This window comes from Saccopteryx bilineata, chromosome 9 (genome assembly GCF_036850765.1).
Source record: "Saccopteryx bilineata isolate mSacBil1 chromosome 9, mSacBil1_pri_phased_curated, whole genome shotgun sequence".
Lineage (NCBI taxonomy): Eukaryota > Metazoa > Chordata > Mammalia > Chiroptera > Emballonuridae > Saccopteryx > Saccopteryx bilineata.
In genome coordinates, this window is record NC_089498.1 from 2,987,314 (window position 1) to 3,012,613 (window position 25,300).

The 25,300-nt window shown below is 59.2% G+C and overlaps 1 protein-coding gene across 4 annotated transcripts in view; it reads right to left on the bottom strand.

The window, feature by feature from the left end:
- MYLK3 (myosin light chain kinase 3) overlaps positions 1 to 25,300 on the bottom strand; it is a 90,004-nt gene that overhangs the window by 16,494 nt on the left and 48,210 nt on the right. For 2 of the 4 annotated variants that reach the window (XM_066242262.1, XM_066242263.1), the window contains 5 exons: positions 7,079 to 7,169; positions 5,505 to 5,928; positions 2,930 to 3,357; positions 904 to 1,009; positions 310 to 403 (listed from right to left, as the gene is read on the bottom strand). In XM_066242262.1, coding sequence (XP_066098359.1) covers positions 310 to 403; positions 904 to 1,009; positions 2,930 to 3,357; positions 5,505 to 5,928; positions 7,079 to 7,169 — 1,143 coding nt within the window. Of the gene's footprint in view, positions 1 to 309; positions 404 to 903; positions 1,010 to 2,929; positions 3,358 to 5,504; positions 5,929 to 7,078; positions 7,170 to 15,033; positions 15,712 to 21,791; positions 21,935 to 25,300 lie in introns of those variants that run through there. The other 2 variants (XM_066242261.1, XM_066242260.1) reach the window with 2 other exon arrangements.

The following is a 25,300-nucleotide window of genomic DNA, read 5'->3' on the forward strand; positions in this document are numbered from 1 at the left end:
CCTGCCCTCACTCCAGGCCCCTTCGACTCCCCACCCAAAACGGGGTCTTACAACAGACCCACCCACCTCCCGGATCGGAAACCTGAGGCCCGAGAAGGAAAGCTGGGGACCTGGAGGACCCTGTCACCCAGGGTGCCAGGTGACCTGCCAATGGGGGTTTGGGAGTCCTGCAAAACAGGCAGGAAAGGTGGCCGGGTTTCCTGCTTGGCACGGAGGGGTCCGGGGAGTTGGGGCCCAGGGGGCTGAGGAGGACGTGAACGTGTCCTGAGCCCGACCAGAGGCCACGCCAGGCCGGGGCAGACGTCTCACCCGATCCTTGGCGCTCTTCACTTTGATGATCTTGGCCGCCAGCAGGAGGCCCGTGGACTTCTCCGTGCACCTGTGCACCTGACCGAAGCGGCCCCTGCAGGCACCAGGACAGCGGCTGAGAGCCCAGGAGGCTCTCCGGAACAGGGCGGGCCACCCTGTCCCCCACGTTCTGGTCCCATCCCTCCTCCACACACGTCACGGGGGTATCTGCACCCCACAAGTACCCAGGTCATCACCCCCAGTCCACACACCCTGCCTAAAACCTCGACGAGAACTGCTTCACCCCATGCACGCGGGCTGTCCTGCACCCCAGGGGACATCCCGTCACCCCACAGCACCAGGCCGAGCCTCATCCTGGAGGATGTCCTTCTCACCCCACCCCCTGTGGGTCCTCCTGTGCTCTGGGGGCGGTCCTCTTAACCCCCCTCCCTGTGGACCGTCCACTCACTGCCCGGGGTGTCCCGCCCTGGCCCTGGCTCGATCCACCAGCTCCAGAGAACTGCCCAGCAGCCCCCAGCCCCTGGACAGCTATGCAGGTTCTCTGTCCCCGGCCCTCCCACTCCTGCCCGTCCGCAAAGCCGAAAGCCCACCTACCCTCCCAAGACTTCAGTCTGGCACACGCTGTACCCCGCTGAGGCCGAGGTCTCCCTGACGCTCACAATGCGGTGCTCGAAAGGAGCTGGCGGGGCTGGACTGTCATCTGTTCAGGGGACAGTGGCCCATGAGCCTCCCGCGCAGCCCCACCTTCAGCCACCGTCCCAGAGCCACACGGTTCAAGTGACCACGCCTTCGTCCTTCACAAGGATCATCTGGCTCCCATCACCCACTTGGTGGAGGTGGAAGCGGGGTCCCAGAGAGGTGGGTGACACAAGGTCACACAGTGAGTCTGTGACGAGACGGGATGCCGACCTATGTCCCCCAGGACCTACGACACTGCTCTGTGCATGAGGAGGGGGCAGGTCCAGTCCACAGATGTCCTGGGACTGGGGCGGGGCGGCTGCGGGAACCGGAAGGCACTGGAGCCGGCCAACGTCGGACTGCGCTAACAGGACAGACTGGGTTACAGTAGCCAGCGAGGGTGGGGCCAGGGGGGCAGCCGGAGACCCCCACCCCCAACCCCTGCTCCCCGCTCCTCATGCCCCTGGATGTCCCTTGGGGCCTGTGACGCTGCCCAGGGGGCCAGTCCCAGGTGGACTGGGGACAGCGGTCTGGAGGGGAAATGGAGCCCATACGGGGAAAGAAAAATGGGTTAGGATTTTTTTTTTTTTTTTTTTTTTTTTTACATCTTGGCCTTCAGAGGTGACAGGAAACTAGAAAGGTTACGTGAAATAGGGTCGAGGAATAAAACAGAGTCCACCACACACACGGGACACAGCGACAGAAACCGTCCGGCGTCAGGCTGGGAACCAGCGGCTGGGCCAGCCCCTGTGGGGAGCCCGCCGTGGAAGCCCCTGTGTCCCAGGAACACCTCCGGCCCCGGACACGGAGAGAACACCACGGTCTTCCCTCGGTCCGTCTTAACCAGAGCAGCCTTCTGCTCCCAAGGCGGCCTCTGAGTTTGCTTTGATGGCACACGGGCCTTCTTTCCTGGCCCTGCAGCGGCCAGCCCTGAGCCTGGACGCCCAGGGCTCCGTGTGCAGGCTTTTGTTGTTCCTCATCATGTTGCCGCCTTGCTCTGAGCAGCAGTGCGGCCGTGAGGTTTGCAGTCACGGTTCTGGACCAGACAGATGCCAGCGTCAGACCCCGGCTCCCTCAGCACGGCCCCTGTGCCCAGAGCGTGCTCCTCAGTCTCTCACAGCCCCTGTGCCCAGAGCGTGCTCCTCAGCCTCTCCTGTTTCCACGGCCCCCACCCCCCAGGCCTGGGAGGAGGAAGGCAGGCACCAGTGTGTCCTCAGCACAGTGAGTCCTCGGTGAGTGCTGGCTTTGTCACCGTTCCGGGTTCAGAAACGCCCCCACGATCACAGCCTGCTGTCCCAGCTGCGTTTCAGGAATTGAGGGAGGCCTGTGTCCACAGCTGGACCTGGCCGTATGAGGGGAGAAGCGGCAGCTGGTGAAGTCTGTGTCACAGGACATCTGTGGAGCCCCGCGCGGCAAGGGGCACCAGGGCACTGCAGGACACACAGCCCTTCTCGGGGGCCCACCAGAGACCCCGGGGCGGGGAGTCAGCTGAGAGAGGGGCATGTGACCCTCAGGACTGGAGGAGTGAGGGCCTTTGAGCACAGAACACAAGGCGCCTCGCACATCCCTGGGACAGAAGGCAGGTCAGCCCCTCAGCACCCCGTTCTCTATCCCGGGTGAGGGCCGCCTCCAGCACACGCACACGCCTCTTTTTCACCAGGAGCCCCCCAAACCATCTCTTTCCAGAATAGCAGCGGTGGAGAGCTCAGGCAGACAGACGCTCTGGGACCCCCCAGCAGGGCCCCCCGGCTCCCTCCTCCCACAGCCACGGCCAGCGGAGCTCACCCGAGCTCACCCGTGGTGTCTCCAGCCCCAGGAGGCGCCGGCAGGATGTTCTGAGTCCTGGACACCCCCAGACCTGCTGTCTCTCTTCCCAGAAGCTGCAAGCAGCCCCCCAGGAGTGGCCCCCCCAATCTTCCTTGCCTCCCCTCGCCTCACTTACCCAGAACCCAGCTGCCAGCCGCAGCTCCGCCCAGGCCCCCGGGGGTGCAGCCCATCCCAGGCTCAGGCTTCCCTGCCCCCAGGCTGTCGTCCTGCTGCAGGCCAGGGGCCTCCACGATGTCCCCCTCGTCACTCCTGGTCCCGCTCGGGCCCATGGTGGGGTTGGCTGTGGGCCCCTGCTTCTCCTGGGCCTCTGCTCCCTCGTCGCTGCTCTGCTCGGGCAGGGGGGGGCACACGCTGGCTTCTGTCTGGGTCTGCTTTTCCAGCTCGGCCCCAGGGGTCTGGGGACAGCTCGTGGGCTCAGGCAGGTCCTGCTCCCCTGGCTGGGCAGCGGCTACAGCCTCAGAAGCAGGGATGGGTGCAGGGCTGTGCCCTGGCGTCACCAGCAGCTCCCCAGGGGTGTCTGTCTCCTGCACGCGGATAGAGATCCTGGGTGGAGAGAAATAAGGCCCTGAGAAGGCCAGCAGCCACTACCGCCTGCCCCAGTCTTCCCGCCAGGAGTGCGGGGTGACCCGGAGGCACGGCCACATGGCCCCCCATGCGTGTGACACTCAAGACCATACTGCAAATTGATAGTGGCCTCAGGAGCCTCCACTCCGAGCTGGAGTGCAAGCCTCCGCCCCTCACCACACGGCTTGTGCTGTGCCGGCTGAAAAAGGGAAGGTCGTGACCTCCCGCTTCCCCAAGCCCTGGGCAGGCGTGGAGACCTTTCCCCAGAGCCCGGAACCTTTGGGGACCCCTTCCGAGCGTGTGGCAAGTCCCAGCCCCACGCCCAGAGTCCTCACGTGGAGCCCCAGCCGGGATCTGGGGACCCCTCCCTCCGGCTGGTTAGGTGTCCTGGAGGCTCCGGATCCTTCCAGAACAAAGGTGGACAAGCAGCTGGGCTCCTCTGCCAGACCCCACAGCACACAGGCGCCAGCCCAGGGCCAGGCCTCAGAGAGAGGGCACCGTGCCCAGCGGGGACACCCAGGACAGGTGTCGAGGGTAGCTGGGCCCTGAAGGAGAGGCCCGAGCAGCACAGCGTCCTCGGTGGGCCGCGTGGGGGCTGGACGATGACTGCACGGCCAGGCCAGGCTGGGGGTCGGCGGGCTCTGGCTCTCCACTGTCCTGCACTGTGTCGGCCACACACAGGCCATGAGGACACGTCCTGAGGGCCTCGTCACAGCCCCACCTCCGGGGCCAGGAGCATAACCCTCCTAAAAGTCCCCCCCGCCCCCCAGTGCCTTCCTCCTCTCCTACCGTAAGGTTGAGGACGGTGCTGTGGTCAGGGACATGGATTCAGGAGCCCAATGACCTGGAGTCAGATTCCAACTCTGAATCCCTACCCGTGTGGCCCTGGGAACACTCAGCCTGTGTCCTCATCGATAAAACAGGGAGGCCAGACACCCTGACCCCCTTGATTCATGAGAATAAGAGGAGAGCATGCCTGTGACAGGCTCTGCCCATGTTCAGTTCGTTACCCCAATGTTATCGGTTATCGCTGCTCTAAGAGCTGGGGAGTCTCACTCCACATTGGACTCACCCGGGGAGCTTGTAAAAACAGAACAGACGTCGGCCTAGCGTGCGGAGGTCCCGGGTTTGATTCCCGGCCAAGGCACACAGGAGAAGCGCCCATTTGCTTCTCCACCCCTCCGCCGCGCTTTCCTCTCTGTCTCTCTCTTCCCCTCCCGCAGCCAAGGCTCCATTGGAGCAAAGATGGCCCGGGCGCTGGGCATGGCTCTGTGGCCTCTGCCTCAGGCGCTAGAGTGGCTCTGGTCGCAATATGGCGACGCCCAGGATGGGCAGAGCATCGCCCCCTGGGGGGGCAGAGCACCGCCCCTGGTGGGCGTGCCGGGTGGATCCCGGTCGGGCGCATGTGGGAGTCTGTCTGACTGTCTCTCCCTGTTTCCAGCTTCAGAAAAATGAAAAAAAACAAAACAAAACAAAAAAAAAAAACAGAACAGAACAGAGCCTGACCAGGCGGTGGTGCAGTGGATAGAGTGTCGGACTGGGGTGCGGAGGACCCAGGTTCGAGACCCCAAGGTCGCCTGCTTGAGCGCGGGCTCATCTGGTTTGGGCAAAAGCTCACCAGCTTGGACCCAAGGTCACTGGCTTGAGCAAGGGGTTACTTGGTCTGCTGTAGCCCCACAGTCAAGGCACATATGAGAAAGCAATCAATGAATAACTAAGGTGTCGCAACGAAATACTGATGATTGATGCTTCTCATCTCTCTTCAATCCTGTCTGTCTGTTCCTATCTATCCCTCTCTCTCACTCTCTCTCTCTCAAAAAAAAACACCCAAAAACAAACAAACAAAAAAACAGAACAGAAGCAAAAATCCAGAGCCCGTGCCTCACTCTGGACTGAGTAAATCAGACTATCTGGACACTAGTATTTTAAAAATTCCGTCCAGGTGATCCTTACGGGCACCAGGTAAGAAACGGTGACATAAGCTCCCGGAAACTGGGCTCGGGCCTTGTCCTGCCGTCGGCACGCGTGGCCAGCCCAGCGCTGCGCAGGCCGTGGCCCTCGGCCGTCCTCCCACTGAGGGGCGGGCTCACTCCTCCCTGGCCCGGCTCGCAGGAGTGGCCACTCACCTTGGCTCTGGGTCTTCCCCACGGGGAGCTGCCCTGGCCTGGTCTGTGGGCTCTGACGTCAGCTTCACGCCCTCTTCCGCAGGCAGGGGTTCAGGGTGGCAGGGTAACGGCCCTGTTTCTGCAGCCGGTGCAGCCTCGTGGCTGGAGGGGGCCTCGCTGACCACGTTGGGCACCGCAGGCAACTCCAAGCTGGCCCCGGGGTCCTCGCCGGACACCTCAGGAGCTCTGGCTGCTGCCTCTCTGGGCGGCAGCAGGTGTCCGGGCGGCAGCAGGTGTCCAGGCGGCATGCGGTCTGGCCCAGGAACCCCGACTCCCAGCCCCGGCGAGGCCTCTGGCTGGGCGAGGGCGTCCGGACCCAGCCCCGCAGCACCGACGGGGGGCAGCCTCTCCGCCGTCCCCTCTGGCTGGTCAGCCGTCTGGCTCTCTGCAGGAAAACAGGTGGGTGAGAAAGCAATCCCACGGGAGGAACCGATCCCCAAGATGTGCTAAGGAGGATGCAGAGGGCCGCACGGCAGACGGGAAGCAGCCCAGAGGCCATCGGCGGGGGCTGGTAGACCGGACCGGGGCGCATCCCGCAGGGAGAGCGACGTGGCCACAACCACGAGGAACAGGACCTGCGCCTGCAGCTGCAGGACGACCTCCGGATACCCCGTAGGGGAGCGAGAGCCGGGTGTGCCCTGGGGTTCCATCCCACCTGAGCTGCACATGCGCGTGCGTGATTATAACCTCTTACGGTGTGGTCTAAAGAGGCCGGCCCTCAAAGAAAAGATGGGACGAAAACGTGTAAAATGGTGACATGTGGCAGGAGGGAGCAAGGCAGAAGTTCAACCTCTCTTCCTACCTTGTTCGGCCCATTGGATTTCGGAACCATGTAAATATTATGCAAAATTATATAATAAAAAAAATTAAACTTTAAAAAAAAGCCAGCCCTGGCCGGTTGGCTCAGTGGTAGAGCGTCGGCCTGGCGTGCAGGAGTCCCGGGTTTGATTCCCGGCCAGGGCACACAGGAGAAGCGCCCATCTGCTTCTCCACCCCTCCCCCTCTCCTTCCTCTCTGTCTCTCTCTCTTTCCCTCCCGTAGCTAAGGCTCCATTGGAGCAAAGATGGCCCGGGCACTGAGGATGGCTCTGTGGCCTCTGCCTCTGGCACTAGAATGGCTCTGGTCGCAACAGAGCGACGCCCCAGATGGGCAGAGCATCGCCCCCTGGTGGACATGCCAGGTGGATCCCGGTTGGGCGCATGCGGGAGTCTGTCTGCCCCCTCCCACCACTTCTCATTTCAGAAAAATACAAAAAAGAAAAATAAAGAAAAGCTATTCATAAAAACAAATTAAAGCAAAGTGAAAAAAAATAAACCTGAGTATCAGGCTGGTGGCAGAGGCTATGAGAGAGGAACTTTTCCAAGTGACTAACACAGCGCCTGTCCGCCTGTCTCTGACCGGCACTCAGGAAGGACAGGAAGAACCGGGGCAGAGACGCGTGGGCAGGTGCTGGGCGGTCGCAGGCTGTGTGGGGGGCTCAGCCTGAGCCTCAGTGCCACATGGTGGGGGGGGGGGAAGCAGAGGGCCGCACTCACCTTCCCCAGGCCCCCTGAGCTCGGCCTGCACGCCCCTGCTGCTCAGCGCACACGGTGGTCTGGCTCCTCTCTCTTCCTCTCTCTCTTTGTTCTAAAGGAACAACCAGGAACACCGTCATCGTCCTCCCTCGCCCTCGTCACCTCTCGGGCCACAGACCTTTGCTGTGCACCCACCACGTACTCGTGTCGTCCCCCAGTGATGCCAGAGGCTGCGTCACGTCAGGGACGAGGACACTGACGCTTCTCCCAGGTGTCCACCCCACCCACTCCCTGAGTCACCGCATCGCTGGTGAGGGCAGGCCCAGCCCCGGACCAAGGGTCTAAACCGGGGGTAGGGCCTGACCTGTGGTGGCACAGTGGGATAAAGCATCAGCCTGGAAGTGCTGAGGTCGCCGGTTCAAAACCCTGGGCTTGCCTGGTCAAGGCACATATGGGAGTTGATGCTTCCAGCTCCTCCCCCCTTCTCTCTGTCTCTCCTCTCTTTCTCTCTCTCTCTCTCTCTCTCTCTCTCTCTCCCTCTCCTCTCTAAAATGATTTTTTTTAAAAAATTAAATAAATAAATAAATAAATAAACCGGAGGTAGTCAACCTTCTTATACCTACCGCCCAGTTTTGTATCTCTGTTAGTAATAAAATTTTCTAACTGCCCACCAGTTCCACAGTCATGGTGATTTATGAAGTAGGGAAGAAACTTTACTTTATAAAATTTATAAAGCAGAGTTACAGCAAGTTAAAGCATATAATAATAATTACTTACCAAGCACTTTATGTCAGATTTTTGCTAACTTTGGCAGAATAAATCTTTATAAAACAACTTACTATAGTTAAATCTATCTTTTTATTTATACTTTGGTTGCTCCGCTACCACCCACCGTGAAAGCTGGAACCCCCACTAGGGGGCGGTAGGGGCCAGGTTGACCACCACTGGTCTAAACAGACGGAACCTCAAGCTGCTTAGACCAGGGATGCGAAACGAGTTTAGTCTTAAACGTCAACACGGTTCAGTGGCTCGTGGCCGGTCGGTGTGGCTGGGGTTGGAACTCTGTCACAGGAAACCAGCCCGGCAGGGGGACCCGGGAGCAGCACCCGCCCCGGAGCCGGGAGTGCGAAGCCTGTCACCCCTTCCAGCGCAGCGGTGTGGCCTGGAGCGTGGACTCGCGGACTCTTGGGCCCCGCCCCCACCACTTGGCCAAGATCCTTGACACCTCTGCACCTGCAGAATGAGGAGTGTTACCCACTCACAGAGTTCATGGGGGGCTGGGGGTGTCATTTGTGGGATGGACCGAGAAAGGTGCCCAGCCCAGGATGAGAGCTCAAGAGCTCTGGTGGATCTGTCCTGCCTGAGACCAAGAGCAGAGCGGCCTGTGTTCCATGAGGCCCCCGAGTGGGGACGCGGGGAGCCCAGCGCTTAGCAGCTGTCTTTTTTTTTTTTTTTTTTTTTTTTTTCAGCTGTCTTAACTCTAAACCATCCCCAGCAGACCAGCGCCGGGCGTGCACACACATATCCCCAAAACGGCTCAGAGCAATCAGTACTTTTTTAAAAAAAACAAAAACGCCCTGGCCGGTTGGCTCAGTGGTAGAGCGTTGGCCTGGCGTGCAGAAGTCCCGGATTCGATTCCCAGCCAGGGCACACAGGAGAAGCGCCCATCTGCTTCTCCACCCCTCCCCCTCTCCTTCCTCTCTGTCTCTCTCTTCCCCTCCCGCAGCCGAGGCTCCATTGGAGCAAAGATGGCCCGGGCGCTGGGGATGGCTCCTTGGCCTCTGCCCCAGGCGCTAGAGTGGCTCTGGTCGCAACAGAGCGACGCCCCGGAGGGGCAGAGCATCGCCCCCTGGTGGGCAGAGCATTGTCCCTGGTGGGCATGCCGGGTGGATCCCGGTCGGGCGCATGCGGGAGTCTGTCTGTCTCTCCCCGTTTCTAGCTTCAGAAAAATACAAAAAAAAAAAATAATAATAAATAAATAAATAAATAAATGAAAATAAAAACGTTTATTTATTGATTTTAGCAAAAGAGGGGGGGAAGGGAGAGACAGGAACATCGATCCGTTCCTGTAGGTGCCCTGACTGGGGATCAAACCGCTAACCTCTGCCCTTCAGAGGATGCTCTAGCCAACCAAGCTATCCGGCCAGGGTGTACTATTTCTAAGTATAAATATTTCTAGATGGCCTGACCCCTTGCTGGGTCCCCCTGGGGCTTCTGGGACTCTGGGCCTTTGACCGGTGAAACCCCTCAGGCTCCTGCCAGGAGGCACTCGTCACAGCCCTGAGCCGGGGCAGAGCCCCTGCCTCCTGCCGTCTTGGCCCCCTTGGGGGGCCCAGAGACCAAACAGAGCCCGAGAGGCCTTTTGCTTGGCTCGCACAACATTTTAAAAGTTTTATTATCCAGATTATAAATCTAGGTGACTTTTACATTAAAATTCCAAGTTCCCTTTGGGACCCAGAGAACTGTTCTGTATCTTGGCTGTGGTGGTGGTGGTGGTTTGGGTGTACAATTTGTTGAACTGTATACTTACACGTATGTATTTGTGTGTGTGGAGGGGTTCACTGTATGTAAATTATACCTTAACAAATCTGATTAGGAAAAACCCTATCCCCGGCCGGATGGCTCGGTTGGTGGGAGCATCGTCCCGAAGCACAGAGGTTGCCGGTTTGATCCTCAGTCAGGGCACGTACAGGAGCAGATAGAAGTTCCTGTCTGGTTTTTTTCTCTCTAAAAATCACTAAATTAAAAAAAAAAATCTAAGTTCCTAGTCTCTCCAGGGGGTTAAAAAAAGAGTGAATATCTGTCAACTGTAGGCCCCTGTGACAAACACCAGCAGGGGCGGCCGCTCTGACTGGGGCACCGAGGTCCGCGGCTCTGAAGTCTCCGCGCAGCGGGGTGAGGGCTGGGTGCAGTGCTGTCCCCACAGCGCACCCACATCCTCCATTCTGTGACCTGCTTCTTGTGTCTTTGAAACTGCAGGACACCAAGCTTTGCTGTCTTCTTTTCTTTCTTTCTTTCTTTTTTACTGAAGAGGAAGGGAGAGAGACAGAAGCATCAATCTGTTTCTGTAGGTGCCCTGACCAGGGGTCGAACCTTGTCATATCAGGACAACGCTCCAACCAAGCAAGCTATCTGGCCAGGGCCCAAGCGTTGCCCCCTTAATGGCAGGGCCACGTCACACAGAGACACAGAGCCCGGTGACTGGCGTGTGGACAGCACTTCATTAACAAATGCTGGCCGCTGTCATCGGAGGTACACCCAGCATCAGCACGGCCACCCGGACCCTGTGCTCAGCAGAGACCCATCCGGTAGCCTCTTTCTGCAGACTCTGTCTTGCTGCCCCCACAACTGGGGGAGCTGGAGGCTTTCTCGCGGGCTACGTACTGTGTCACCGCACCGGTAGAGTGGGACTCGAACAGACCGTCCTTTGGCAGACACGCTGGTGGGCTCAGATAGTCCTCCCCCTCCCTGTCTTTGGTGTAGGCAGGAGCACGTGTGCACCTGTACACACACACACAGGTTTTTGTCTTCAGGGCCCCACTTTCTGGCCCCTGCCTCGTCCCGTGCCCGGAGGAAGGAGACGAGACCCCACACACCATTCCAGAGGCCCAACGTCTCTGAACAGCTCGACCAGGACTCGGGCCCTCCACTGAGCCTGAACCCGAACCTCCCTGTCCTTCCTGAAGAGCACCAACTTCTAGCAATGATCGAATCCGTGTCCACACCCAGCGGGCGTCCCACGAGACCGGGGCAAAGTCCTGGCACGATTCTAAAGCTCCTTCCACAGCGAGTACCACGCTCCTACCCTCTCCAAAACCAGAGAGAGGGTCCCAGAAATCCTCCGCTCCTACCCTCTCCAAAAGCAGAGAGGGTCCCAGAAATCCTCCGCTCCTACCCTCCCTCTCCAAAAGCAGAGAGATGGTCCCAGAAGTCCTCCACACTGCACGTTCTCAGCACCAGCATGGCGTTAACTCCCTAGGGCCATCTCAGTTCACTGGCCCCCTCTGGCGCCTCTCACAGGGCCAGCCCTGGCCGCAGGGCACAGAGGGACCTGGAGGTCCCATGGCAGGGCCAGCGAGGAGCTGACGACCTAGCTGGGCGATTGGACCAAACCCACAGGCACACACAGTTCCTGATACGTGTGCAACACACAAAGGCCGGGACAGAGAGTGCGCGGTCACCCGTGGGGAACAGACGAGAAACGTGAGAACTCAGAGAAGGGAAACTTCTCTGACTCCCCCTGCCCCCCCCCGCCACCTCCGAGATGCCTAAATATCCGTCACAGGTATGACGTCTAATTTCACTATCATATGAAGAGCTCTTACAGATTAATAAGAAAAAGGCAAAAAACTGAAGCAGAAAGTGGGGGGGGAGACAGGAGCAGGCAGTTCTCAGAAAAGTGCAGGGGGCCCTGGCCGGTTGGCTCAGCGGTAGAGCGTCGGCCTGGCGTGCGGGGGACCCGGGTTCGGTTCCCGGCCAGGGCACATAGGAGAAGCGCCCATTTGCTTCTCCACCCCTCCCCCTTCCTCTCTGTCTCTCTCTTCCCCTCCCGCAGCCGAGGCTCCATTGGAGCAAAGATGGCCCGGGCACTGGGGATGGCTCCTTGGCCTCTGCCCCAGGCGCTAGAGTGGCTCTGGTGGTGGCAGAGCGACGCCCCGGAGGGGCAGAGCATTGCCCCCTGGTGGGCAGAGAATCGCCCCTGGTGGGCAGAGCGTCGCCCCCTGGTGGGCGTGCCGGGTGGATCCCGGTCGGGTGCATGCGGGAGTCTGTCTGACTGTCTCTCCCCGTTTCCAGCTTCAGAAATATACAAAAAAAAGAAAAGAAAAGAAAAGTGCAGGGGGTGCCCGATCTAGGCAAGGCGCCCCAACGTCAGGAAAAGAAATGCCAATCAAAACTACAGCGAGATGTGCAATCCTATCTGTGTTTGGTTACATTCTTCATTATGAAAAGTTTGGACTTTTTTTTTAAATTTTTTTTTTAAGGTTTACTTTTTCTTTTCTTTTTTTAAATTTTATTTATTCATTTTTAGAGAGAAGATAGAGAGGGAGAGAGAGAGACAGAGAGGGAGAGAGAGGAGAGAGAGAAGGTGGAGGAGCTGGAAGCATCAACTCCCATATGTGCCTTGACCAGGCAAGCCCAGGGTTTCGAACCGGCGACCTCAGCATTTCCAGGTCAACGCTTTATCCACTGCGCCACCACAGGTCAGGCTGGGCATTTTCCATAATGAAAAGTTTAACTTTCTTTTTTTTTATGAATTAAAGGAAAAGTATCATCTTTAAGAAGTCTATGACCAATGGCCTCATATGGAGCTCGGCTGAAATCAATAAACTTTAAGAAAACCAGAGCGTGAGGTGGGTTTGGGGGGGAGGGCAGGAGAGAGTGCCAGAACTGAGAAGCACAAATGAGTGGTTACAAATAAAAGTCCTCGGTGTCAAGCACAGCCCAGGAAATGTAGCCAAGCCTACTGTAACCACTCTGTATGGCGCCAGGTGGGCACTAGACTTAGGTTTGGGGGTCACTTTGTAAAGCACATGACTGTCTAAACCACTGTGCTGCACCCTTGACACTAATCCAAAATAATATTGGACACCAACTGTAACTGACAAAATAAAAATTCTAAAAAAAGCCTAAGACAGTCAGGAAACTGGGAATGCCGACTTTGGCGACATTCAGTGACGGTTTGCTCTTTGGGTAGGAAACGAGGTCCAAAGAACCCCTTCTCTTTCAGGTAAAAATGCTGAAATGCTTCTGGGAGGAGTGACCCGCTGTCCCAGATCTGCCTCAAAACACGTGGTCCCGAAAGAAGAAAACGGGTGGGGAACACTGGCCTCCGGTTATGGGGCTCACAGGAGTCAGACTACTGACCTCTGCTTTTATAAATGCTTCAACATGTTTATACTACCATGTTCAAAAAGCATACACCGGCATAATGAGACTTCAGTGGTCATTCACCAGACAGGCCAAGAAGGAAGAAGTCGGATAGCATGCTTCGTTAAAAACAAGCACTCCTTCCTAGGTGTTACGGGGGGCACGCTAAACCAGAATCACTTCTGTGGAGGTCGGTTTGGCTTTACCGATTATGTACCCAGATCTGCCCTCTGGCTCAGCATGGCCACTTACTTCGAGGAGTGTCGGACAGATAAACTCACACCTGGATGGACAGTCACTGGCTCACTTTTATAATAGAGAAAAATGAACCAACAATGATGTGGGCAGGTGTAAAAGTGAAGATACATCCTCCTGCCCCCAACGGAGCCTGCTGCAAATGTACTAACAGGAAGGAGAGAACTTTCTGGGTGTTACTATGAAACAATGCCCCAAATACATCAAGGAAAAAACAAGGCTAGAACACTGTGAATAACAACTGAGTTCAAACAAAGAGGGTGCTTCTATATAGATAACAGGCTATTTCTGGAAAGTTTCACAGGAAACTGGCACCTTTGCTTGGGGGTGAGGGTACGGGTTGTCCCGGGGCCTGAGGATGGAGCAGGAATGGGGGGTTGTCTGGGGCCTGTGGATGGAGCAGGAATGGGGGGTTGTCTGGGGCCTGAGGATGGGGAAGGAATGGGGGTTGTCCGGGGCCTGAGGATGGAGCAGGAATGAGGGTTGTCCGGGGCCTGAGGATGGAGCAGGAATGGGGGGTTGTCCGGGGCCTGAGGATGGAGCAGGAATGGGGGGTTGTCCGGGGCCTGAGGATGGGGCAGGAATGGGGGGTTGTCTGGGGCCTGTGGATGGGGCAGGAATGGGGGGTTGTCCCGGGGCCTGCGGATGGGGCAGGAATGGGGGGTTGTCTGGGGCCTGTGGATGGGGCAGGAATGGGGGGTTGTCCGGGGCCTGAGGATGGAGCAGGAATGGGGGGTTGTCCAGGGCCTGAGGATGGGGCAGGAATGGGGGGTTGTCTGGGGCCTGAGGATGGAGCAGGAATGAGGGTTGTCCGGGGCCTGTGGATGGAGCAGGAATAGGGCTGCTCTTTACCCCCCAGGAATGGTTTTGACCTGTGTACACATTAGATGAATTAATTCTCTCTTTAAGCTCAGGTTGGTTATCAGTGGGATTTTAAAGCTCGAGTTGCAAAAGCAGGTGACATCTCCCCTGCAGGACGGACTCACAGGGAAGGAGCAGATGGCGGGGACACCGGGCGACGTGATCAGGCAAAGAGGGCAAGGGGTCAGCTGGGACAGCTCCAGCCAGGCTGGGCAGGGAGAGAGTGCACCAGCTCCTGAGATGCCAACCTGTCAGTTGCAGAGGCTGGTGGGTAACGGCAGGGATCAGAGATGGTGGCCCCAGACCACGTGAATGTTGCTAAGTGGCTGCCCCTAGCTGTTCCCAAACAGAGTGTTGCCTCTACACACCTCACCCTCACACACACACACACAAACTCCCCCACTGCAGCCAAACTTCCATTAGGCAGTGGGTTTGGTTATGCAACCCCCGGGAAGAGCAGTTCCCAGAAATACCACACTCCACCCCCAGGCTCCGGCTCACGCCTGGCCTGTGTCCCCCACGGTCACTGTCAACACATCTCCTCAGGCAGCTGCACACCCCGCCCACTCTGGGAGAGAGCACCAGGCTGGGGGCAGGAAGCAGGAGGGGGTGAGGCTGGGGTTTCTGAATGGGGGCTCTCTCAGGGCACACGAACCGCTCCCCACCGTCTCCCACAAGGGACACCAAGGAGCAAAGAAAAGTCACTGGGCGTCCAGGAAGCCAGAGGCCCTCCATGGCTAGGTGCCCTGGAACTGCCCAGGCCCACAGCCCTCACCAGGGCACGGCCTCGCCCTTTCCCCTACTGGAAACCCCCGTTTGACCTTTACGGTTCCGTCCCCCCTTCTCCCATCTACAAACAGGTCACCCAGGAGGCACAGAAAGAGGACAACAGCCCTGGCTGTCCTAACGCTGGCGACCTGGCTGGCCTTCACCAGGCCCCCAGGCTGCCCCTTGCAGGCAGGAGGAGACCAGGGCAGGGACACGGAACCCACCTCCACAGAGCCATCGGCCAGGCTTCCTTTCCTCCAGGGGACACGCCCTTTCATGATGAAGTCCACCACCTTGGAGTTCTGGAACATGGCCCCTACCAAAGCTATGGCCCTGTCCACGGCCACCACCACCTTGAACAGGGCCTCCAGTCTGGCGCCGTGCTGGACTGCATCCTGCCGCACAGCCCTCACCACCTCCAGGACCTCCGGCCACCCGGCCTGCGCGTCCCCCGGCGGGGTGGCGTCGGCCCCGGCCGGGCCCGGGGCCCTGGAGGCCTCCAGCCGGTGCAGGCCTTGCTCGAGGTGGCCCATGCCCTGGCACACACCCTGCAGGGTCTCCGTAACGTCCTCCTGGAAGTGCAGGAGCCTGTCCACCTTCTCGTTGAGCATCGCCAGCTCTCTGTCCATGGTGGCCCGGTGGGCATCGCCCGCCGCCGGCCGTCCACGGTCCCCCGAGCTCTCTCCGGAAGCTCCGGACATCCTGGCGCGGGCTGGACAAGGGCAAGCAGTGGGGAGAGCGGAGCTCTGGCTGTCACTTGGCAAGTGCCACCCGGAAGTTCATTGTCCCCGGCGGCTGACAGCCGGGCCGCAGCACCCCCCCACGGGCATCACCTGGCGCGCCCCTGGGGCCAAGCAGGCTCTCTGAGCCTCTGCTTCTCTCTCCCTCCGCCGGGAGCCTGCAGTGCCAGGCTGGGGTTGGCCCAGACCCTTCTGCTCGCCCCTTTGACATCACGGCAGCCTCGGACATTCCTCTCTGAGAGGGTGCTGATGAGCAACTATGTAAAGAATCTGCCCGCGGCAGGCAGCAGCTCCTGCAGCTGCGACTGAAGTTAGAGGAAGGGGTCCCTCAGGTAAAGGCTGGGAGCTGGGCTCTGCAGGGGGCCTCCAGTACCCCACGGCAGAGAGAGGCCTGGGGGGGAGACACACAGCTCCCAGCAGCAGGTGGGTGCCCCCCCCCCCGCCACAGGGGAAGCCAGGCCGGAAATAAACGCGGCTGTGTGCTCCATGCTGGGGGAACAGCCGAGGCCTCTGCAGACTGGAAGCACAATGTCAGTGCTCCCACTTGTCCCAGACATGTGCTCGGCCGCCTGTGGGGTGTCTGCAGGGCCCCACCACACACACACACCAGACCCTCCGCCCCTTGTCACTTGTACCTAAAAATAGAAACAAGGAGCAACAGCCTCCTCACCGGCTCCGTGCCAAGTGCCAGCCCGCAGGGCACGCTCCTTGCGGGACCCCAGCTGCTCCCACAGAGACTGCGCAACACAGGTGCCCGGCAGGTGAGCTCTGAACTGACGCAGACGCATACCCCGTCAGGCCCTAGAGACCCGGGGGCCCGTGTCTCCCGTGGTTTCCAAACGTTTCAGCCTCAAAGCTCTCGTTTCGATGGAACTCTGACTAAAGCATCACTAAAGAAAGCAGACAAGAGAAAATGCTCAGTCCACGAGAGGTGGGGCCCAACGGGGTGCCACTGAGTCCCCAGGGTGCCAGGGGGCTGCTTCCTGGCCCTCGGAGGGAGGCAGGGAGCGAGTATGCCCCGGGCTGCCTGGCACATGGTCTCCTGAGGGTAGCTCAAGGCTGGCACCAAGGAGAGGCACTTCAGTGCCCGCCCAAGCTTGCCCGTTCTGAATAAAAGCAATTAGGAGAATAATCTTGACCTGAAACCCGACATCTACAACATCTACAACCAGCTCTGCCCTGGCCGGACAGCTAGCTCGGCTGGCTAAGGGCATCGTCCCAAAGTGCAGAGGTTGCCAGGCCATCCTGGTCAGGGCACATACAGGAACAGACTGATGTTCCTGCCTCTCCCTCTCTTCCTTTCTCTCTAAGATCAATAAAATAAACATTAAAAAACAAACAAAAAATAAAATAAAACCAGCTTTACATGAGTTGGCTACTAAAGCCCTGGGTACCCCGAAACGGGCATGCTTGCTGTGTAAGTGCAGCCCGACCTCAGCCCCTGCCCCCACCCTCCTCCGGCACAGCTGCCCTGAGCGGCCACACAGGCAGCCAGGGCCACGTCTGGGCCCAGTCCTGGCCATCACGGATGCAATGTCCCAGGGATGCTCCAAAGAGGGGCGTCGTATTCACTGTGACATAGGCTGTGTTACTATGGTCTTAAAACAAACACACAAACTTTCCTTGCAAAAGCATCATGGGGAACACCGTGCCCCACAGGCTCTCGGGGGTTCTCTGTGAACCCCAGCAGGGCCTCCCGACACCGGCACCCAACTAGGGAATCGGGGGTTCACCATGCACCCTGGGGGGCCTCCTGATACCGGCACCCAGCTAGGGAATTGGGGGTTCACTGTGCACCCCAGCGGGGCCTCCTGACACTGGCATCTGCCAGGGAATTGGGGGTTCACCGTGCACCCCAGCGGGGCCTCCTGACACTGGCACCTGCCAGGGAATTGGGGGTTCACTGTGCACCCTGGGGGGCCTCCTGACACTGGCACCTGCCAGGGAATTGGGGGTTCACTGTGCACCCTGGGGGGGCCTCCTGATACTGGCACCTGCCAGGGAATTGGGGGTTCACCATGCACCCTGGGGGGCCTCCTGATACCGGCACCCAGCCAGGGAATCGGGGGTTCACCGTGCACCCTGGGGGCCTCCTGATACCGGCACCAGCCAGGGAATCGGGGGTTCACCGTGCACCCTGGGGGGCCTCCTGATACCGGCACCCAGCTAGGGAATCGGGGGTTCACCATGCACCCCAGCGGGGCCTCCTGATACCGGCACCTGCCAGGGAATTGGGGGTTCACCGTGCACCCTGGGGGGCCTCCCGACACCAGCACCCAACTAGGGAATTGGGGGTACACCATGCACCCTGGGGGGCCTCCTGATACCGGCACCTGCCAGGGAATCGGGGGTTCACCATGCACCCTGGGGGGCCTCCTGATACTGGCACCTGCCAGGGAATTGGGGGTTCACCATGCACCCCAGTGGGTCCTTATGATATCGGCACCAGCCAGGGAATCTCTGCTCCCCCGCACTGCCCGTGACACTTCCCTGGGGAAGAGGGTGCCCTGGGTCCGCCTCTAGGAAGCTCTAGCTGCATCACAGTAAAGCCCACTGCCTGTCTGACAACGGGTACCAATCATCTTTGTAGATGAAGTCCCACCAGTCCAAAGGCACACCCCCAGACCCTGGGAGAGAGCTCCCCACCACTGCAGACCACAGACCACCTCGTGAGGACCGCCGCCTTAGAGACCTTCCGGGCAACCTGCATCCAGGAGACCCTGGGAGCGTAAAGCCTGGAAGGCGTCTAGAAAGTCCAGGTGAACCCAAAGGAAACACATGTCCCAGACGCAGGTTTGTTTCAAGTACGGACGTGCTCACGTCTCCCTGACGCAACAGGGATTGCAAAGCAGCCGGTTTGCTCAACACGTGGCTGCCGCGTCATCCCCCATTCCAGAACCACCGCCAGGCTCCCGAGGCCGGCCGGGGCCTCCGTCCGAGGCTGGGCTGGATCCGCAGGCACACCAACGTGCCCGCGCTGGGTGTTCATAGCGTTGTCTGCAGGGATGAACCCAGGAGGCTCCGGCAGGAAGTGGGGGGCTGGGCGGACCACCGGGAGACCTGCAGGAGGGGGGACGGCACCTAGGGCTCCCCAGGAAATGAGCACAGGGTGGGAAAGAGACGATGCCCAGAAGTGAGCTCGGAGCACGCCTACCGGAAAAGTCTGCCAGGTTTTTGCGGGAAAGGAGCAGCCAGGAGGACCGGCTTGGAACCCGCTTCCTTTCTGGGCCTCCAGGAGAGAGGCGTTTGTGAGCACAGGGGTTCCCTGAGGGCTGACGCGCGGCTTCCCCCAATCTCCCTCGTGTACGGGGCCCGGCCAGAGCCCGGTGGTGCCTGCCCAGAGGACAGAAGGGCCATGCAACCCCCAAGTCACGAGGACACGGAGCAGAGATGAAACCACTGAACTGGATGGACACAGGGTAGCAAATCCAGGGACACCTCCTCTTTCCTGGGCGAGGACCTGTCACCTGCCCCACTCCTGAAAAAACACCAGCTGACCTCTGTCTGCCACAGGCTGGGACCAGCACGCACTGAACCCCAAGACCCTTTGCTGGCCAGTCTGGTGACAGACCGCCTTCCCCGAGACCCCTGGTGGAGTAGGAAGGGAGCAGAAACGCAAAACTGAGGGGCCCCTTCCTCCCCCAGCTCGGCAGAGGTGGGCATGGCGAGGAGAGCCCCCCGCCCCCGGAGATCAGAGGGCTGTTCTGAAGGGACTCGGTGGTCCACGCTGCGACAGTTCTGTGTGCTGGCTCCGGGGTCCCCCTGATCAGCCTCTGCAAAGCCAAGCTGTCAACACACCTCAGCCACCCACCTGATATTTCTGTGCCGTACTCGGACATGGGCACAGACTAAGAAAGGATTGCCAGGTTTCCAAAGGAAGACCCCAAGATGAAAAGGGGAGCCCAAGACGAACAAGCAGAAGCATCCACTGTGGGGGAAACAGGAAGCAAGGAACAGAAGCAAGTTTTAAAAGGCTCTCCTGGGCCACAGAAAAGCATGAAGGCAGTTCCATCCAGCAGAAAAGAAAAGGGGGCCTGGCCTGGCGTGGCGCAGTGGAGAAGGTGTCGACCTGGAACGCTGAGGTCGCCGGTTCGAAACCCTGGGCTTGCCCGGTCAAGGCACATATGGGAAGCAACCACTATGAGTTGATGCTTCCCACTCCTCCCCACCCCACCCATCCTCGGAAATCAATTTCAAAAAAAAAAAAAAAAAAATCTTTTAAAAAAAAGTTATGGGAAAAGAACAAACATGGGGTGAGAGACCCTGGAAACCCAAAATATGAAAGTTAAGGTTTAAAATGCAGGGATCTGAAAATAAAGTGACTATCCCAGAAAACAACTGAACGGTGAAGAGGTGGACATTCGGAGAGAGGAGCTACGGAGGGGAGACACGGTCCCGGCTGCCCACATCCTACCGGGTGGAGTCTCAAGAGAAGGAAGAAGGGCGGAGGGAAAGAAGAACTCTAGAACGTGGGGACAAAGATGACCGGTGTCCCCGGAATGTAAGAGAATAAACAATCACACGGCAAAGGCACTGAAACGGGAAGGACATCAGACGTCTCGCCCTCCAAGCAACCAGATGCTGGAAGACGGGTTCGACGCAAAAATCTAAGATAGGGGGCATGTCCCCTTAGCCGTCTGAAGACACTGCACCTCGTCAGAGGACAGAATGAACAGCTTTAAGACTTGCAAAGAGGTTAAAAAAAAAATGCATGCACCCCTCCCTACGGAAGCGGTTTTGAGGATATGCTCCAACGAGGAACCAAACAAATACAAAACTTAGCTCCAGGAAACAACAGCAGCTCTGAGCTAAGGTCCGAAGTGGACGCAGGAGGACGGACCGTGCCCAGGAGGGAGGGCTTCGGGGGGGAGAAGACGGTATAGGGTATAACATAGTTAGAGGTGTGCAGTCACTGTGAAGGGCGCCCCGCCTGGCGTCAGACTGTCTGGATGGCATGCCTGCCCCTGCCAGATCCCGGGGGCGGGCGCACGGGCCAGCGCACTCAGCCCGGGGGCCGGCACTTCCTGCGCTGTAACCCGAGAACAGTGCCCCGCTTCCCGGCGATGAGGGGACGGTTACGTGAGAAGGTTTACGAGGCACCTGGACCCGGACTTGGCGTGGTGTATGTGCTCAAATTTAGCCACCGGTGCGATGCTGGCAAATAGGGCAAAGGGGAACAAAAGAAACGAGAGACTCCCAAGAAAATGCACGTTCTCCCGGGAAGGAATGGGAGTCGGGTACATCACTGGGCTCTCCAGCGAGTGGCATCTGCATGCCGTGGGCTGTATTAGATGCCACAGCAAGGGGCACACTAAGTTAAAGCTGTGGACGGTGAGGATGGGGGAGGGAACGTGGGGGCGTGGGGCTGCATCTTCCTCTCTCAGCCCCGGGAGGCCCCGGGGACCTTACAGATCTGAGCAGGAGACCGGAGGCACACACTGGGAGGAGCAGCTACAGGCTGACACGAGGAGACTTCAGCGTGTGCCCCGGAAACAGGAGGGGGCAGGGTTGGCAGAGGTCAAGGTCACGGCACCAGCGAAGGCCAACGCAGACACTTGTTCTAACCCAATCAAACCCTGCGGCAGTTCTCTGGGAGATGGAGGCTGCGGGCCTGGGGGGACGTGTCCTCTGGGCCCGCTACGCACCTGACACTGGCCGTGCCTCTCTGCACACAGCTCCCCTCGCCCGGGAAGGGGGCTCGGAGCCGCAGGGCTGTCTGAGCGTCCACCTAAGGACAGCACTCGGCACTTGGTAGCACATGGAAACAGCAGCAACCAGAACTCACCCCTCCCCACCACCGCCCTGCCCCAGCGGATGGCACGGGCTGTCGCCTCAGCGCAGTGGGGGCCGGAAGAGGGTCACCTCCCCGCCTCACCCAGCTGCCCGCCCACCACCCCGCCGGCCACCATTCTTAGCAGAGGAGCGTTTAACCGTGCAGCCGTGTCCTCCCTCACGCTGAGCTACCTCCGAGCGAAACCCCAGATGAGCCTGAACCCCAGCACCCTCATGGGGTCCAGAGCAAAGAACCCTGAGGATAGCTCTGCTCGGCCTCCTGTGCCCACAACATCCTGCAAGTGCTGGGGAGGCCCAGGCCGACGTCCCTGGCTGGACACAGCAACCAAAGCTCCCTGCGGAACCCAGGCCGGGGCACAACTGTCACCCAGGCTCCCTCAGTCCCGTGACCCTAACAATTGTTTCTCAGGCTCCCACTTCAAAGCAGGCCGGCCAGAAGCTGCCCTTACCGCAAATATCTGGGTGTAACCCGACGCCCGCTGCCGGCCCCTGGCGCTGGGGCTGTGCTGTGCCAGAGGGGGACACAGAGTCATCCTGCCCCTGCCGCGCAGCTCTGCCAAGCACCACTCCGTGTTTACCCTGCCTGGAGATGCCCCGCCACCCGCCCCGGGCTGGGAATGAGGTGGGCCGGCCCCCAGGGCGATTTCTCTAGAACTCCGGCAGCTGCGATAAGCCTGGCATGTCCCCTTATCTCTGACCCTGTCCCCGGCCCCCAGGCATACAGAGGCTTCACTTGGTTATCTGCTCTGCTGGGCCCTATCTGCTCCCGGGGGGCCTACTTCCTGCATCACTTAGCGGAGTGTCCCGTTGGGAAATGGGGGGGGAGGGGGGCCTGAGTGTCGAGCTGACCTGAGTCCCAACCCCGGGGGCCACTGCAGGGGCCCAGGTGGTGCTGGTGCACTGGGCATCCATGCTGCAGGCCGGCGGGTGGCCCGAGACTGTCCTCACGGGGACTTGGAGGAGAAGGGAGGGTGACTTATCTCCAGGCTGGGAGGGTGCAGCTATGGCCTCTGCAAGTAAATCCTGAGGAAGCGATGAAGATGAACAGCACCCCCAAAAAGAGGGGCACGCTCAGTGAGGGACGAGGGTGACCACGACTTCTGCTGAGCGAGATGGCAGCTTCAACTCCGTGTATGTCCTCGGGGACGCCTCCTGGCCAGGTCTCCCCGAGTGCCCAGGAGAGGCCAGGCCCCCCACCACACACACACACTTCGCTCCCTGTGGGACCCCAGCTCACCTGGCCTAGCCAACGGGAACCGGAGGAGGGCCTGCAGCCCAGGGAAGGCAGCTCCTTTCCTCAGCCTGGCTGCCCTCAGACCCGGGAAAGCGCCTCAGGACCGTCTGACTTAAACCCCAGACGGACAGCCCTGCGGGTGCACTGCTCTGATCATCCCCACTATGGAGGGGGAGTCCAGCCACTGGACTTGGGCTGCTCATTCAAGGCCACGGTCAGAACGTGCTGGGAGCCAGAATCCCAACGCCGTGTTGAAAAACTCACCCCGTTCTGCCGACCTAGGATGGGGGCGACCTCAGAGACCGTAAGGGTCAACTCCCTCTAGGCGGAGACTCTGAAGCCCAGAGCGGAAAAGGGACTTGACGAAGGTCACGTGGTGAGTCACGGCAAAGACAGGGCCATAGAGCGAGACTGCTGCCCTCAGAAGGCCCATGAAACGCCCCACCCTGCTGTGTGCTTGAGATAGGGGTGTGTGTCTGTGTGTGCATCTCAGCGTGCACATACGGGCGAGTGTGCATGCATGCGCCCCCGAGACACAATCCTGGCTGCTTCTCCTTTCATAGAAGAGGGTCCACAGCCTGTCTCCTCCATCCTGGCTGCTTCTCCTTTCATAGAAGAGTGTCCACAGCCTGTCTCCTCCATCCTGGCTGCTTCTCCTTTCACAGAAGAGTGTCCACAGCCCGTCTCCTCCATCCTGGCTGCTTCTCCTCTCACAGAAGAGTGTCCACAGCCTGTCTCCTCCAGCCTGGCTGCTTCTCCTTTCACAGAAGAGTGTCCACAGCCCGTCTCCTCCATCCTGGCTGCTTCTCCTCTCACAGAAGAGTGTCCACAGCCCGTCTCCTCCATCCTGGCTGCTTCTCCTCTCACAGAAGAGTGTCCACAGCCCGTCTCCTCCGTCCTAGCTGCTTCTCCTCTCATAGAAGAGTGTCCACAGCCCGTCTCCTCCATCCTGGCTGCTTCTCCTCTCATAGAAGAGTGTCCACAGCCTGTCTCCTCCATCCTGGCTGCTTCTCCTTTCATAGAAGAGTGTCCACAGCCTGTCTCCTCCATCCTGGCTGCTTCTCCTCTCATAGAAGAGTGTCCACAGCCCGTCTCCTCCATCCTGGCTGCTTCTCCTCTCAAAGAAGAGTGTCCACAGCCCGTCTCCTCCGTCCTAGCTGCTTCTCCTCTCATAGAAGAGTGTCCACAGCCCGTCTCCTCCATCCTGGCTGCTTCTCCTCTCACAGGAGAGTGTCCACAGCCCGTCTCCTCCATCCTGGCTGCTTCTCCTCTCACAGAAGAGTGTCCACAGCCCGTCTCCTCCATCCTGGCTGCTTCTCCTCTCATAGAAGAGTGTCCACAGCCCGTCTCCTCCATCCTGGCTGCTTCTCCTTTCATAGAAGAGTGTCCACAGCCTGTCTCCTCCAGCCTGGCTGCTTCTCCTTTCACAGAAGAGTGTCCACAGCCTGTCTCCTCCAGCCTGGCTGCTTCTCCTTTCATAGAAGAGTGTCCACAGCCCGTCTCCTCCAGCCTGGCTGCTTCTCCTTTCATAGAAGAGTGTCCACAGCCCGTCTCCTCCATCCTGGCTGCTTCTCCTTTCATAGAAGAGTGTCCACAGCCTGTCTCCTCCATCCTGGCTGCTTCTCCTCTCACAGAAGAGTGTCCACAGCCCGTCTCCTCCATCCTGGCTGCTTCTCCTTTCATAGAAGAGTGTCCACAGCCTGTCTCCTCCATCCTGGCTGCTTCTCCTCTCATAGAAGAGTGTCCACAGCCCGTCTCCTCCATCCTGGCTGCTTCTCCTCTCACAGAAGAGTGTCCACAGCCCGTCTCCTCCATCCTGGCTGCTTCTCCTCTCACAGAAGAGTGTCCACAGCCTGTCTCCTCCATCCTGGCTGCTTCTCCTCTCATAGAAGAGTGTCCACAGCCCGTCTCCTCCATCCTGGCTGCTTCTCCTCTCACAGAAGAGTGTCCACAGCCCGTCTCCTCCATCCTGGCTGCTTCTCCTCTCACAGAAGAGTGTCCACAGCCTGTCTCCTCCATCCTGGCTGCTTCTCCTCTCATAGAAGAGTGTCCACAGCCTGTCTCCTCCAGCCTGGCTGCTTCTCCTTTCATAGAAGAGTGTCCACAGCCTGTCTCCTCCATCCTGGCTGCTTCTCCTCTCACAGAAGAGTGTCCACAGCCCGTCTCCTCCAGCCTGGCTGCTTCTCCTTTCACAGAAGAGTGTCCACAGCCTGTCTCCTCCAGCCTGGCTGCTTCTCCTCTCATAGAAGAGTGTCCACAGCCCGTCTCCTCCATCCTGGCTGCTTCTCCTTTCATAGAAGAGTGTCCACAGCCTGTCTCCTCCAGCCTGGCTGCTTCTCCTTTCACAGAAGAGTGTCCACAGCCCGTCTCCTCCATCCTGGCTGCTTCTCCTCTCATAGAAGAGTGTCCACAGCCTGTCTCCTCCATCCTGGCTGCTTCTCCTCTCATAGAAGAGTGTCCACAGCCCGTCTCCTCCATCCTGGCTGCTTCTCCTTTCATAGAAGAGTGTCCACAGCCTGTCTCCTCCAGCCTGGTTGCTTCTCCTCTCATAGAAGAGTGTCCACAGCCCGTCTCCTCCATCCTGGCTGCTTCTCCTTTCACAGAAGAGTGTCCACAGCCCGTCTCCTCCAGCCTGGCTGCTTCTCCTTTCATAGAAGAGTGTCCACAGCCTGTCTCCTCCATCCTGGCTGCTTCTCCTCTCACAGAAGAGTGTCCACAGCCTGT